The 16069-nt window shown below is 43.2% G+C and overlaps 4 protein-coding genes across 4 annotated transcripts; 3 read left to right on the top strand and 1 right to left on the bottom strand.

Annotated features, from left to right (window-relative positions):
* The first annotated feature begins 415 nt into the window (after positions 1–415).
* On the top strand, positions 416–2736 carry LOC115583024 (olfactory receptor class A-like protein 4). Its single transcript, XM_030419387.1, has 4 exons — positions 416–791; positions 1017–1280; positions 2057–2302; positions 2524–2736. The coding sequence occupies exons 1-4, from the start codon at positions 507–509 to the stop codon at positions 2734–2736; spliced, it is 1008 nt and encodes a 335-aa protein (XP_030275247.1). The 5' UTR covers positions 416–506.
* A 1076-nt stretch (positions 2737–3812) lies between these two features.
* Positions 3813–5013, bottom strand: ora4 (olfactory receptor class A related 4). The gene is made up of 2 exons (XM_030419142.1): positions 4924–5013; positions 3813–4829 (listed from the first exon to the last, which is right to left on the bottom strand). Exons 1-2 carry the CDS (start codon positions 5008–5010, stop codon positions 3813–3815), a joined length of 1104 nt encoding a protein of 367 aa, XP_030275002.1. The 5' UTR covers positions 5011–5013.
* A 2139-nt stretch (positions 5014–7152) lies between these two features.
* Positions 7153–9377, top strand: fndc10 (fibronectin type III domain containing 10). The gene has a single exon (XM_030419383.1). It carries the CDS (start codon positions 7660–7662, stop codon positions 8695–8697), a length of 1038 nt encoding a protein of 345 aa, XP_030275243.1. The 5' UTR covers positions 7153–7659; the 3' UTR covers positions 8698–9377.
* Positions 9378–10777: 1400 nt separating this feature from the next.
* On the top strand, positions 10778–16009 carry ssu72 (SSU72 homolog, RNA polymerase II CTD phosphatase). Its single transcript, XM_030419410.1, has 5 exons — positions 10778–11076; positions 12030–12173; positions 14380–14519; positions 14705–14823; positions 15129–16009. Exons 1-5 carry the CDS (start codon positions 10997–10999, stop codon positions 15228–15230), a joined length of 585 nt encoding a protein of 194 aa, XP_030275270.1. The 5' UTR covers positions 10778–10996; the 3' UTR covers positions 15231–16009.
* The last annotated feature ends 60 nt before the right edge of the window (positions 16010–16069 follow it).

The following is a 16069-nucleotide window of genomic DNA, read 5'->3' as shown; positions in this document are numbered from 1 at the left end:
TTCACTTAAGGAAACTTTATTATGTTGTATTATTTTTTGTAGTGTTTATTATTGGTATCCACATAACATTAACATGCTATCGTTGATTTATGTTTTGTCCATGGGCTCAATCAAGAACACATGCACACAAACAAAAAGACTTCCAGTTCCCAGAGGAGGATGGCCTCAAGAATAAAGCTGCAAAAGAAGCACATTTCATTCAGGGAAGCTGATTAATCTCCTGTGTTTCATTAACCTGTACCTCGAGCTCCCCAGGGTATAAAACACAAGTGTTTTCTGACACGGATTGTTTCACCAGATCGCAGCAGAAAGACACCTCAAGAAGGAGTGTCTTAAGTTAGCTGGCTGCTCCTGCAAAGACCTGCGAGATGATTACGCTGGCCACGTTGGCAGCATGCTGAAGGATGAAAACTGAATTATACTTACCTCACAAACTGAAGATGGAGTGTGCTCTAAGACTTTTTATCAGCTGGTAAAGCTGCTTTATCAACAAGGTTTTTGAGAGAATGGCTGCAATGGACGGCCCGATGGATGGGGAGGTGGACACAGAGCTTGTGGGGATGGGACTTCGTGTCTCTGTGTCCCCTGCACAAATAGCCTTTTACATTATCCTGGTTTTATTTGGCATCATAGGTAATGCCACCGTGGTCGGGGTGGTCGGTAAGAGTGTATTAAGTGACAGTGGTGGGGGGCGAAACTCGGACATCATCATCATCAACATGGCACTTTCTAACCTGCTGGTGTCTTTGGTGAGGAACACGCTGCTGGTCATCTCAGACATGGGACTGCAGGTTTGTACTCTTAAATATCAATCACTCATCCGTCAGTCGGTTCAAAGAGTATGTTGATTTGACTTTTTTGCACCACTTGCCTTACCGTTTGTCTATGCCAAAGTGTATATTGGTGACAAGAGACGTCTTTAGGAGTATCTTTAGTATCTTTAGGAGATAAGGAAAAAGATATTAATCAGGGAACGTTCCAAATTTGTGAACATATGCACACATCTCCTTTTCCAGCTGTACTCCTCCAAAGAGTGGTGTCAGACCCTCATGGGTATCTGGGTGTGGCTGCGATCTGTCAACGTGTGGTCGACGTTCTTCCTCAGTGCGTTCCACCTCCAGACACTGAGGCGTGTGGCCCCAAGTGTCGGGAACCTTCACAGGCAGCGGGGCGCTCCCAAGACCCTGCTGCTGAGTCTGGGCCTCATCTGGCTGCTCAACTTTATTTACTCCATTCCTGCTCATATCTTTTCCATTAATGGGAACATGAACAGCACAGAGGTGAGAGTCTTCCGCAGCATCAGGCTGGATTAGCCTAAAGGTCCAATTTGTAAAACACGATTTCTGAGTCTCATCCCCAGCTTGTCAAACATTGATGCTTTGGATGTATGAATTAAATGATGTTCATTTTAGTATGATCATAAAAATAGTGCAGACTGGAAGTTAGATTTTACAGCTCAAGCAAAGGAGTTTGCTTACAGAATAAAACAAAAATAAATGGAGCCCAATGTGTGTCCGTAACAGCAGGGAAATACAACCAAAAATCTAAATCTGTGTAGCAAATGGTCACCGAAACAATCTACTTTTGTATTTAAGGAGTGAACATTTTTACTGTTTTGTGATTAGGACATTGTTTTCTTTTTTTAAGTGAGCTTGGTTCAAAGAGATTTTTCTCAGGAGAGAAGACAATTCCCTAAAATGCAGACTAAAGCCCTATTCACATGGGACTAGTATTGCCAGGGGAATTCTTCTGAATTAGAAATTACCGCCCCACATTTACAGTCTGTCTCACACAGGGTCGATGTAACATCAGCTTTCAAAGGTGAAGAATAATCAGCAGTCAAAAAAGCGTTATGGCCTCCATGATGCAAAATCCGACCGGACATCAACAGGACATCCTTGTATTGTTGGCATACTGCATTTGGGACATACTGAAACGTTTTCTGGCACATTAAATAGTACGGCGGAATGTGTATTGGAGTGCATTTCATATGTTCTCTCCACCTTCTTTCCTCCATGTTCTGACCCCACTCCTCTGTCTTCCCCCCCTCTCTCAGACCCTGATGCTGGTGAGCAGCACAACACGCCCCCTGCTGGGCTGTGTCTGGAACTTTCCCTCCAGCTACAGTGGCCTGGCCTATGCTACAACATCTATGGTGATCCATGAAACCATTCCCATCATCCTCATGGCCTTAACCAACCTGGCCTCCCTCTACATGCTCTACACCCACAGCAGGATGCGGAGTTCAGCGCAGGATGCACCTGTCATAAAACGGGTGCCTGCTGAGAGACGAGCAGCCAAGGTGAGGAAGAGGAGGGTGATCAAAGCATTGTGGTTGTATAGAGTTGCATACTGAAGGCATATTCATCATGTAGATGAGAAGTGGATGGGCGGGTTAAAATGTTTTATGAGCAGCGGACGAACAATGCTGTCATTTGTTTTAGAGGTTTTTTTCAGAATCAAGGTGAACATAATTCATCAAATTTTCCCCTCCCTATTTCTTTGCTTCGTGTGTTTCTCCAGGTGATTCTCGCTCTCATAATGCTCTTCATTGCATCCTGGGGAACCAGCATTATCTCTGTCAACTATTTCAACTACAACCGCGGCTCCTCAGCTGACTTTCTTCTCGTCATTGCTCGTTTTGCCAACATCATCTTCATTGCCATGTCACCTGCTGTTCTGGCTGTCGGCCATCGGCGGCTGCGTTCTTTCATCAAGTCTATGCTCGCTCATTGATGGACGCCAGTGCTGTCAGCACACAATACTGCTGAATCATAAACTACTGTTTGCATCAACTGGTTATAGGTATGAGAAAATTATGTCTTTTTCTTTTGCTGGAGTCAGACTGATGAACTCAATGTAAAGGCAAAGGGCTAAAAAAGTAATTACGCTTACATGGACACATGAAACAAAGGATTCACTTCTTTATGTAGACAGGGCAGATGGACTGTGTGGTGTCTTTGTTTTACAGTCTAAAAACCTTTGCTTATTATTGTTATCCTTTGGAACAGTGAATTATAAAGGGTTATCAACGAAATCTACAATTTCATTAAAGTTACTAAATGTCACGAATTCTGATTAAGCATTTATCTTTTGTCTTCCTGTGTGTAACTTACAACTTACATTTCAACTGAATCTCAAGAAATTTGGAATATGTTGGTTGATAGATCTGTGTATTGATCCATGTCAGGGATAGACTGATTATCATCCCGTTAGGTCAATCATCATTTTTCAGATTATCAGGATCAGTGAATTTTCTGTCAGACTGCCTATAACCACAACACCATCTGATTAGTTACACGTCACAAAAACAAAAAGTTAAATCAGTCTACCCCTATAAGAAAGTGTGTTGATATAACACAGAAGTGTTATGAGCCCCTAGAAAGTTTTTATGGCCGATTGTAAACAGCCTATTGAGACTTTCTACGTGAAATCAAGAGAGACATAAGTAACCTAGTCCAAAGTATAATGGAGCAAACAGATCAGGACCAACATACTTTAATTTACTGACTAACCTGTGTCTTCATCAGAGGGGAAATTGTACATACTATCAGTTTGTACAACTAAAGTCAACTTGACTGACAGCACAGACAAAAGAACAATCAAGGGATTATTAGTATACATCTCAGCTCAGCTCCGTGATGATTTCTGACTCCGCCAACACACTGTGTCTCAGTTTGACTTGCATTAAACATTTCAAAATAAACGTAATAATACTTGACAATGGGAATGGAGTGCGAGCCTCTCCCTTCAAATGTTATTTAAGATATGTAATAGTACTTTATTTTTAACGCAGTCACACTTTCCTTCCATCATTTCTTTGCTTTGACTTTCTCCTCTGCTTTCATGACCTTTCTCTCGACAACAAAAATGGTTTGCTTTCCCTTCTTTCCTTCAGTGTCTAGACATTCGCCCCCCTCTCCAGTGTCCTCACTGTGACTTTTAAAATATTTAGACCACCCCAGTATCATGCTGGTGATTTTTCTCCTCAGCTTGCCGTGTCCAAGGGCCACCACCATAGGACTGAATCCTACAAACAGCGAGGCGGAGAAGTGGGCCACGGTCAGCAGCCCTTCAGCGTGGTGTCCTCCATCGTGGTTGTAATATGTCACCGCAGCGACCTGCAGCGCCCAGCAGACCACGAAGAGCGACACGAGTGACATGATCACATTGGCTGCTTTACGCTCAGTGGACACATGTTTGTCCAGCTCCCCATGGGTCCCTCCTGACTCTCCCCCCGCGGTCACAGCTCGGATGTGTTTCGCCAGAGCGTGGAGCGTGGCCAGATTGGTGCCAACCATTAGCACCAGCGGCAGCACCTCATTAAAGGCCAGCGAGGTGGAGGCGAAGGCCGCGCCCTGCTCGTTGGAGGGGAACTCCCAGATGCAGCCGAGCAGAGGCCTTGTGGTGCAGCTAATCACCATCAGCTCCACAGTGGCGTTGCCATGGACATGGGTGGAATACACCAGAGCTGGGATCGAAAAGACCAGGTTCCCCCCCCACACCAGCCCCAGGACGATCCAAACCCGCCGCCTCTCCCTCTGCTGCGCGAGGGGTCCAAAGCTCACATGCTGACGTCTCAGGGTGGTGCAGTGGAACATGCTGAGCGCCAGAGTCACCCAACAGCCCACCGCCCGCCACCACACCCACAGCAGCATGAAGACTCGACACCAGCCTGGAGACAGGGACACATCCAGGCCCAGGTCCGACACAAAGATGGGCACCGTGCGGAATAGTGAGGTCAGCAGGTTGGCCAGCGACAGGTGCACCAGGATAGTGTCAGAGGGGGGGATTTTCCTAGAGGGACTCTCAACGGCTGACTGAAACACCTGAGAGAAGAAACAAGGAGGACTGAGAACAAACCCTCCCCTGAAACATTCAGCTCAGTGAACTCAATAATATATTCTCCATAATCTGTCTCACCACATGGATGACCGAGATGTTTCCCAGGATTCCAGAGAAGACCAAGAGCCCAAACAGGATAGCATCTACAGTGAGGACCTCTGACATGGCCTCATCCTCTGCATGGCGACATACTCTGCTTATTCTTTGACACACATCACATGCACCACTACTACCACCGCTGCTGATCCACATGCTGTTTTATATATACGCATTAACAGACAAACAAATCACTCTCACACAGATGGTTTCCTGTTTGCTGACCAGGTTCATGGTCGGATTGATCTAATATGTTGATGCAGTGACAGGCAGGCATTTTCCATGTTTTTCCTTCTGCATCACAGCCCAACTGCAGAGCTGTCTGCTGGCCTGAAAGATCACGTCTGCTGGTGTGGGCCGCTGCTGTTCACTTCATAAAAGCCTGTGTCCATTAACTTATTCCCACTAATCACTGGGTGACTCTGCTGTGAGACATCAGCGACCTGCGCGTTTAGGTTTTAGTAGTAGCTCTAAATGTCTCATAGATCAGCTACATATTAATAGCCAGTATCAGACCATCAGGTGTACCTTTAACCTCAGATCACATCTAACCAATTATCTATGCGACCTCTAAGGGACAGGTGGAGCCAAGTCATTCCGACTGATGCAGCGTTTTTCTCTTATTAGTGGTACATGGTACTAATTGTTTACAGGGTTGCCAAGTTTCTCTCCTGGGACGAGGCAATGGTTGCTTAGAATAATCTCAAACAAGCACTGCTTCGTCATGGACTGTGCAGAACAATGATGCTAATTGATTATAAAACATTTTGCATTGTGCTCGAGAGAGTTTGTTATCACGAATTTTCTCTTCATATAAGAAACCATTATGTCCCAGAAAATTAAAAACCCACAAACAAAGGACGTGAAAACAATAAACCAAACAATATGTGCAGGGATTGGGTGACGTCATTACATTGCTTTAATGGGATCCCAACCCCTTCTTGTATAAAACGACACAAGTCAGCAACAACAACTTTGTGTCTTTCAAATAGAACTTCTTTGTTTTGTCCAGAAACAGATGTAATATACAGCTCGTGTATTGGATACATGAACATGAACAATCTGTGGTGGAGTTTATACAAGCGTGAAACACTCTGAGGGGTGTAGCTTATCATGTAAGAGTCAGTGAATGACATGCATCCAAAAGTGGGAGCAGAGAAGCATCCGATTAAACCACCAAAGGCAAATTAAACTAAAAGAGACCACAGATGGATTCTTTGGTTCATACGGCATAACCGTACCACCAGCCTAGTGAATTTAAACTGCATCTCCACCAAGATGTTTTTGTTTTTACCGTTTGTCCGTTTGTGTGTTGGTTGGTTTGTCAGCAGGATTAGCTACACAAAAACTGCTGAACAGATTTCCACAAAATCAGAAGGAGCTTGTGTTTCAGCTCAAAATAGACCCCATAAACATTTGTTGCATATCCGGATAAAAGGAGGGATCATTGATAGTGGGGCGCTTTACATGTATGACATTTTTTTTTACAGATATAAATGTATGGATCATGATGAAAAAATCAGGCACATTCATGTGTCTGGCATCTGTGAGTTTGATTCAATGCAGCTCCTAGATTAGTTTGAAATATGGTAAAGCACTTATACGTGGTTTTAAAGTTAAGAATGATCCAGGGCTTGTTTGATATTGAATATATTGAATTAAAGGGGACTGTTGGGCCTTGGCAGAAGTATGCGCTGAACTTTGTGCCATTCTAGTCTTCTTCTAAAATTGACCTAAGAGAAAGTTAGTTATGAAAAGAGCAATAAAAACACTCATAAAGAGTTAATCACGGTTTTTATTAATGAGCCTTTTTATACATTGTCATGTTAAGTCAATTGTGATCTAAACACCGATTCTGTTATTCATTTCCATGTTGCCTCAATTAGCAAAACAATGACAGAAATAGATGATTACAGAAGGTTCATGTTGGTTTTATATTTTGACCTGAGCAATATCATTTGGAACAGATGTGGCTCTCTGCTCCTGCCATAAATGTTCAACTAATACAAGATTAGGCAGAGAGTATGGCATTTATTTTGTTGTTGCTGTGGACGCTGTTTACTGCACAGGTGGACCTGATGTGGAGGCAGCTCTGATGTGGGGTGAAGCCTCGATGCAGCACAGGTGGGATGCAGGTCGCTGAAAAGAAAAAAAAAAAACAACCTCCATCCGTCAGTGTGTGTCAGGAGGACTCTCTGTTATTGACACCTGAAGCGCTGTGTGGGATGATGACTCACAAACCGACTCCTGATGACTACAAATATTTTGTGAACGCACCCACGCTCCCAAGCTCTCCGCGGCGCGCGCTTCTCCACGTGCACTCTCACACAGCGGGCATCAAAAAGCCTTTACGTCAAGCCAGACAGGAAGGAGAGAGCGCATCTGATGGCACAATAGCCGGGTCCCCGCGTCCCACCGAAACAAGTACGTGATTTTTCATGGACGAGTGCGAGTCGACGGCTGCGGTGAGCTGACTCGGGCTTTTATTAACTTCGCCCCGCGAGTTTACCCTGCAAGGTCATCCTCCCGTCCGCATGCCCGCACGATCAAATGTTAGTTCTGTCGCAGATGCATACCCGCTCCTCGCTCCCCTGTTTCAAACGGATTTCGTCTGTGTGCGCTGAGGCAGAGCTGATGTTATGGCGGACACCAGCCCGCCTTCTGCCGTCGTCCATCTGAGCCACTGTGAGAGGGAATAACTCGACGAGAGGAGGTGAGATGAAAAGCCAACAGCGACCATCGCTGCTCGCCTTGTCGGCACTCCTGCTCTGCACACTGAACCAGACAGCTGGCTCCAGCGGATCTCATGGCAGCAGCTCGGCATCCTCATCATCCTCATCATCCTCATCGACACCATCCCCATCTGAGGTGAGAGGCAGGAATCATTTAGGGACGCTCAGACTGACTGGTGGCAGTTCTAACTATGGCAATCACAGCCACGAAAGTAGGCCACCACCAAAGCTCAAGGAGGTAACAGGCCGAGCCAATAGTTTCTCTTCTAACACCAGCAGAGGCAATGTTTCTACTGTGATATCTGAAAGGTCTGGCAGGGCATCGAGCTGGAGGCTGGATGAAGGGGTGTCACCGCTGTGTGCCTATCGGGTGTTCGAGGGAGGCATTGGCGGGCAGCTGTGCTTTCGATACACGCTGCCCGGGTACAAGTGTGGTAAAGGAGACTGCAGGACTGTGGTGTCTCTGGGGAGCCTGCTGGCGAATATTCTCATCAACGGCAGCGTACTGTTACAGTGGACCCACGAGGGGCCACAATCCACGATGACCGAGAAGCCAAAAGAGACTGCAGCCGGTCAGAACAGCAGCGGGGAAAGTCTAACGAGAGAGGAAACTCTGAGATCAGGCACTGTTACGGGGGGCAGGCGACGCCACAGACGGGGAGGCTTCGAGTTGAGCTGCTGGTGGAACGGAAGCTACACTCAGTTCGAGTGCCCCGGTGTCCATCTTGGGTCCGGCTGCAGGGACTTTCTGCTGACCGAGCTGCATGAGAGCATCCCCTACCGCATCTGCCTGCGCCCCCTGGCCCGCTCCGACCCCGCTCAGAGGGCAGACCACCAGGACTGTGTGGAGTTCACCCTGCCGCCGTCTGGGATGCAGGACATTGTGATTGCCATGACAACGGTGGGGGGAGCTATTTGCGTGATGCTGGTCATCATCTGCTTGCTGGTGGCATACATCACAGAAAACATCATGAGCCCCACGTCACAGCACACATACTCCTACCGCACTCACTCGCGTCACTGATGCTGCACTGTCCCCCAAGAGTCCAAGATGCACTGCGACATGAAGAAGATGGCCCCTACAGCTACTGTCCATGATGACCACGTCTAATTTCACAATCACAGTCACTCATCGTCAACAATAACGACTTCTCAATCAGACACATCATACGATACACACATCCTGTTTTGGCTGGTTCGAGCAGTCTACTTTGGCTCTGCAAACAACATGCCTTGACAACCTCTGCGAGGATGCACTGAACCAAAAGTACTGATGACCTACATTTACTAATACAGTAGTTTACTATGTTTTGTTTTTGTTCCAGGCTATCTTTGATTGAGTCTGCCAGCCTGTATGCTGGCAGCATTTATACAGCAATACACTTAACAAAATGGCTTTGAGTACATCAGAAACAGACAGTTTTTTTGCTAAATGTACAGCCTGTGAAAGTGTCCAGGGTTGTCCTGCTTTCGCTTGGTTCACAGGAAAATAAAACGTAATGATTCCCCCCAACTTTACTGAATCATTCCACACATCTTGTTTTGCTTTAAAGTCTGCATACAGTATGTGTTTGTAGCACTTTGTGAGAGGCAATCCAATGTGGTGTACAATCTCCAAATACTGTGCCAAACACCTTGAGTTAGAAATCCCTTATGTCCTGCTGTGAGTGAATAAAGTACCATGAGGTCATTTGTAATACTTTACAGCTGTCTCTATTATTCCGCTGGTGTGAGAGTGATTGTGTTGGTTTTCACATCCAATGACAATTTATCAACAACAGACATCAGCTCAAAATATCTGTATAAACACCCTTGCAAGGTGTCTGATAAAGAAAATGGGGCTTGGTCCCATTATTTAGCTTATTTTGTTTATGTCTTTCTGGCAGTGTTGTAAAAAGTAGCCAAAAGTCATACTACATTAAAAGTAAAGATATCGTGTTAACATATGACTCTGACAAAACTAAAAGTCAACTACTTCAATAGTACTTGAGTAGAAATCTTCAAGTGTCTGATATTAAATGTACAAAAGTAATTTTGGAGGAAATAAATGTACCTGAAGCTCCTATAAGTAAGATAGTGATACTGATGCTTTGTGTTTTCCAACTTGTCACAATAGTGATGCTTTGGGCTTGTAGGTCGGGTTGGCGACCAACGGAAAGTCAATGACGGACGCTAAAAATCAACTATCTTACCAACAGGAGTTTTAGCTATTAAAAATACAAGTGTGTGCACAGTGTAAACTGTATACTATGGGTTGACTGATTATCACCCTGGCAGAATATCTGATTTTTCTCATGATCAGAATCAGTGTTTTTTGTATCTGTCTAACAATAAAAGTAATTTATTTTAAAAAAGCTCTGAGCCAGCATGCAATCTGCAAAGTAAGTTAAATAAGTCTAGTTGAGTAAATGTACAATATTTGCCATGTAGTGGAGTGGAAGTATGGAGTTGGATAAAAGGGATGTAATCAAGTAAAGTATTAGTACCTCATATATCCATATAAGTGCAGTACCTATATGCACTTAATTCAAGTTAAATTTCACCATCTATGTCCGGATGGTTACACTGGATACAAATGTGTCCTAAAATATGATCAGTTCAGGGGTGGATATGGGATATATCCTCCAGCATGGTACATTCAACTTAAAATCGAAAAGTCAAATTACTGGTCTACATATAGTGATTTTGTAATATTATCAGAAATGTAAATTTTTGCACATTGGGCACGTTAAATACCGACTGAAACAAATTAGTTGATTAAAGAGAAAAGTATATAATCAAACAGGGCATACAAGTAAACACTGCCTGCTTATGTTTACAACAATGTAAACAGTGTCTACTTGTATAGCAGAATATTTTGCCTTTCCCCTCAGGTTTAAATAGCAGTGGTTTCAATATGTGCTTGTGTTAACAGATTTTAATCACTAATCAACTGGTGTTTTATTTTTATTTCAAAAAATATCCTGGGTGTTTTGATGCCCACTGTTACTGTAGTAAAATATAGCTTTCAAGGAAAATCCTGTTTCACGTTTGTTTATTGACGTCACGTCTACGTCGCTACATTTTTCAGCATGAGAAGTAGGAGGCCCCGCCCACAAATTACATCAGTCGTTAAAGCCGTATTCAACTGTAGCAGCGCCGCCATTTTAACTTCCTGCTTCAGTAGAAGACGAGCTAGTCGCGCAGTATTTGTTCTCGAAACGTTTTGTTAGTTAGCTCAACATAGGGGTTTTTCGTGTTCATTGTTCCTCACAGGAATCAAACTAACTACCTCTATTAGTTTCTGACAGCGTGTTTAGGTTAGGTTCAGCCGGAGAGTCGCAATGCCGAGCCACCCGCTGCGTGTAGCGGTTGTGTGCTCGAGCAACCAGAACCGCAGTATGGAAGCGCACAATATCCTCAGGTAAAGATGGGCCGCCGGGAACCGAAGAGAAGGGACACGTCCACGAAGTGACCGAAATATATGCGGCATCGAGCCGTTTTCTGAGCCGGTATCGGACCATGCCGACACGTTGACTGACAGCCCGTCGGGCCTGAGCGCAGTTAACAATGGACTCGCTCTTCCACAAGGGCGGTGGCGTACTTTAAAAGCTGGTTTCTGACGAAGTTTCAGGGTTCCGTTTGCCCTCCACAGACAGCCGCACAGATTTATGTGCTTTCAAACAGATTAAGGTTTTAGAAAAAAAATACTGGCCTAAGTTATTAGGTCGTTTTCCCCCTCACATGTTGACAAGAGCGCCCCCCTGTAGGGAATATTCCGGAAGGGAGGAACTGCAGCCAGGCGATACTGGGGAGTTTAGCAGCTTTGATCAGCCTCACAGTCACGCACCCCAAAATCTTTTTCTAGGTGTATTAGTTTTTAAACCATAGGTGTGTGCAAGTCTGGGATTGTTCAGACATTTCACACTTGGTCTCATTTTGTAGCTGTTCTTTTCCAACTGGAAAGCAGTGCACCTCTGCCTTGGACTGAAGGAGTTGCGGATCAACAAAGTCATCGTGTGATCAGCTGATATTTAAAAAAAAAAAATCCCTTGTTAGAATTGTTTTGCAAAAAGTCCAGCTCTTGTATATATACACAATGTGTGTCAGACTGATTCTGACACAGCTCAGGAGATGAGCTGGAAATGGGCTTAGACTCTTAGCATGCAGTGATGCCTTAATTCAGCATTTGACATATATAACAGGACCACACGAAACATTTAGTGTAAAGAAGCGCTGACCTCTTTGGATACCTCGCTTTTGAAGCATGGAAAGACGCCGATTGCTGCATTGTGCTTGTGTTTAACTTTCTTGTTTCCACTGCTGTTGCCAAAAATGTTATGTAATTTACTGTCTTGTCCTTTTTCATCTTTGCAGCAAACGTGGATTTGATGTGCGTTCATTTGGGACGGGGTCTCACGTGAAGCTACCCGGTCCTGCCCCGGATAAGCCAAATGTGTATGACTTCAAAACGACATATGTACAGATGTACAACGACTTGGTCCGCAAGGACAAGGAACTGTATCCCCTTCTCACTCACTTTATCTACACACAAACACACATACGGTATACTGGAATCAGATAAGTATACATGGCCCATGTCCATGTATCCCGTTTTAGATATTGATCTTTTCAGGAGTTCATGCAGGTGATGGTGTTTGAACAGTACAGCAGATGGGACTGCACCGATGGGTAAATGACATGCAGAGATTTTTGAATATGTGAAACTGTATATGTTTTGTCAAAAGACGGTGGAGAAACCCCTTGCAGTACAACAGCCATGATGCAGTAAGTACAATTTGGTGAAGATCATAAAGAAGTTTTTGCTGAGCCCATCAGATTTAAATCTCTCCTCATTTCTAAAACCCCCATCTTATACTCTTTTTAATGTCTATTTGTGAGCGTCATACGTGTTTCCACTGTTGTTCCTCACTAGTGGTGTTTCCCTCTGTTTTTACAATATCTTGGTGTCTCATTATGTTTTTTGCAATTTGAGTACCATAGAAACAGAGTAGTGATTCCTGGAAAAACTTCACCAACTTCCAAGGTGAATGGAAGAGGGAAAAATCCAAAGAGGTCAAAAAGCTGCACCATCATTTGAATTAGAAAGACTTTTTTTTTTTTTTTAAATATATAATTCAAACTGACATGTTTTGACTTAGTCATGCAGTTTGAGTACAATCTGAAAGTTGTTTTTTTTACTTGGTTTTCATTTGTCTTTGTAGTCAATATATTCAGTAATTCTTAATCGAATTACTGGTGCATCAGTGACAAATACAGTTAAAACACAGTATGGGGGAAATGCAAACAAAAACCAGATGCTGGAAAGCTCCCTTAACTACAAAATACAGTGTTCACAAGTAGACAATACTGACTGAAAAAAGGACTAACAGGACATTTAACAAAAATCTGTCAACATGGTTAGGCTGTACTTAAATTCAGGGTTAGAATAGTTTAACTATTTTTACAGAAATGTTTATCTTGGATGAATTGTACTCAGATTTAAGATATTGACTTAAGTCAAAGAAAGAACTTCTTGTTAGTGAAGGTGTAAATGTGAATGCAACCTAAATATGATGCTCAATACCATGGGTCTTAGGAAAGCCTGTGATGTGTGAAGTAAAGTAAAACTGCAGTAATGAGTGATTTCCACCACATTGTCTTAGTACAGAGCTGTCTCAGACACTTCGATTTAAATTGTTTCTGTTATTGCTCCTATCAATAAGTACTGAAGGGTGGTACTTTTTGTTTTTATTCATATAGTTGAAATAGTCAACACATAATCAAATGTCTCCACTATCAGTATCAATTTAACATGAAATCATCCTTCCTTGCTTCCAAGTCTTATTATGGTCGTATATAGTTCTCCCAATTAATTGACATTCCAGGCTTTAAGAAAGATGTACTTCACCAGATTTTTACTTGCTGTTGCAAATGATATAACTAAGTGTAAATCATGAGTTATTTTGTAGATAAATGCCTTTGTCAATCAACACGATCCAAAACCTGCTTGATAGATATTCCCCGGATGGCAAACGCACATTTTGCCGATGCGATAGTTCGAGAGGTCAGATTTGTTTTATGCATGTCAAAGGTGCTGTGCGATGAATTGTAATCTAGTTTAAGTGTATTAAGAGTAGAAGATGCACCTACTGCCTCTTAAAAACTCAACCTATTCCTGTTATCTTGAGACTTGAGACAAAATATAGTCCACTGTTTGAGACAATTCACAGTAGTGGTGTCTTTTTTTTAATTTATGCTGTATACCCAGTGGTAACTTGCAGGATGGTCATGTATCAGTATCATCTGTTTTAAGGACAGTCAACATTGGCCTTCTGGTATGGCATGTTGATAATATTAAAACTTTGTTGAATCAATTAATCATAGAAATATACTGTCAAAGTTAAGTTACAAATGATTGATGTTGCTCTGAAACGGTCTTCACCCCCCCCCCCCCCCCCCCCCCCAAAAAAAATAATGAATTGCATACTTTTTAGACACCACTAGATGGCGCTGCAGTTTGTTTAATACAAACACTGAATTCATGTGTGTACCCCACAGTGCAGATAGTCTTATTAATACAAATTAATATCTTAGTTTGTCACAGGCTTATTGGTTGTTGGCAGGCATGTTTTGGTGTCCTGATAACCTGTGTCTGATGAGTGTTGTACTGCCTTGAAATGTTTCCATCGTTCCTGCTGTGTTCCTTGACCTCCCCACTCTTCAGATACACACAGAATGGCATCCTGCACATGCTGGACCGCAACAAGCGCATCAAATCAAAGCCTGAGCGCTTCCAAAGCTGCAAGGATAAGTTTGACCTGGTCATCACCTGTGAGGAGAGAGTCTATGACCAAGTGCTGGAGGGTGAGGCTTCTAAGAAGACATGTCTAATCACATAATGGCAACAGTTGGTCATTCAGAGCCCCTCGCCAGAAAACCGCTTTGATTGTAATTTTAGAGACCATACAACTTTTTGCCCTGCCATGATTTGGTCACAGACCGAAGGTTGTATTGCCCCTGATTGTCTCTTATCTGTTGTTGCTCCCCAGACTTGAATTCAAGAGAGCAGGAAACTCTACAGCCTGTGCACGTCATCAATGTAGATATTCAGGATAACCACGAGGAAGCCACGCTGGGCGCCTTCCTCATCTGCGAGCTGTGTCAATGTGTGAGTGTCTCCTACCAAGGTTCTTTAGAAAAGATTTTTTTACAAGTATTTATTTACATTTTGGGTTAATAATGAAATTTGAATTGTTATAATACATAATGCGGTAAAGCTATATATTTGATATGAATAAAATGTCTTCAAGTGAGCACAGTCTGCCACCAAAAGAAAAGAGTCAGTGGTCACCTGTTGAATATGTCATGCTTAAAATGTTGCTGGATTCATTGTACAGAGATTGTTTTTTGTTCTAAATTAGCAGTGTGTGCAGGCAGGCTGTGTTTAATTTGCTTCGTCCTCCACCCCTGCAGATCCAGCACACTGACGACATGGAGAATGAAATCGATGAGCTCCTACAAGAGTTTGAGGAGAAGAGTAACAGGCCTTTTCTCCACACTGTCTGTTTCTACTGATACACAATTTAAAATTTGCAATAAATACAGACCCAGATCTCAAGCAATCAAATAATAGGTTATGTACAACACAGTACATACACACTGTGTGCCTACACAGTCACACATACACACACATGCACACAGCTTTGAGTCAGGGCCCAACAAAATGGCTGCTGCTGGACATAATGGTGATGATGGGTTTCTCCTCTACGCAGAGGTAGCTCGCTGCTCTCGCTCTGCCTTTGTTTCTCCAGATCAAGGTCAGGCCAAGTTCCTCCCTGCATCCCAGACCAGTGAAAACACTCAACCATGTCTCCTCAGGGAGAACCATAACACCTACACCCACGACTGGATGACTCCTTACAAGTTGTTTAGTACATCATATGGATGCAGATTTTGTTTCCCCCTCCAGATTATATATAATTGTGATTCATTTAAGCATATTTGTCAGATTTTTATTCCTGATCTGGGACAGTGTATGTGTGGAGGAGCATTATTGATTTGAATGCGTGTTTTCGTGCGACAATGTGTTGTAGATTAGGATTAAGTTGAAGTGGGTGGGATAGTAATGAATAACCAAACCCAGACCTCTCTGAGGATCTCCTCCAATCTGTTTCCAGTATGTGTTGATTCATATTTAAACTTGGATATGCTATTTTTCAGGGCATAGTATTTTTTTCTTTTGTAAATGTACAAGAATTGAAACGTAATTATTTGCAAACTGCGAGCTCTGCTCAGAGTGCCTGATTTTTCTGTATGTACATATGAATCCACTAAAGAAAAACATCTCTAAGAAACATGTCATGAATCTTTTTTTGCTTTATGTAATTTAGTTTGTGGTGGTTTTGTTAGCTCGC

The sequence above is a fragment of the Sparus aurata genome, chromosome 6, assembly GCF_900880675.1.
Source record: "Sparus aurata chromosome 6, fSpaAur1.1, whole genome shotgun sequence".
NCBI lineage: Eukaryota > Metazoa > Chordata > Actinopteri > Spariformes > Sparidae > Sparus > Sparus aurata.
This window is presented reverse-complemented; position numbering and strand designations above follow the sequence as displayed.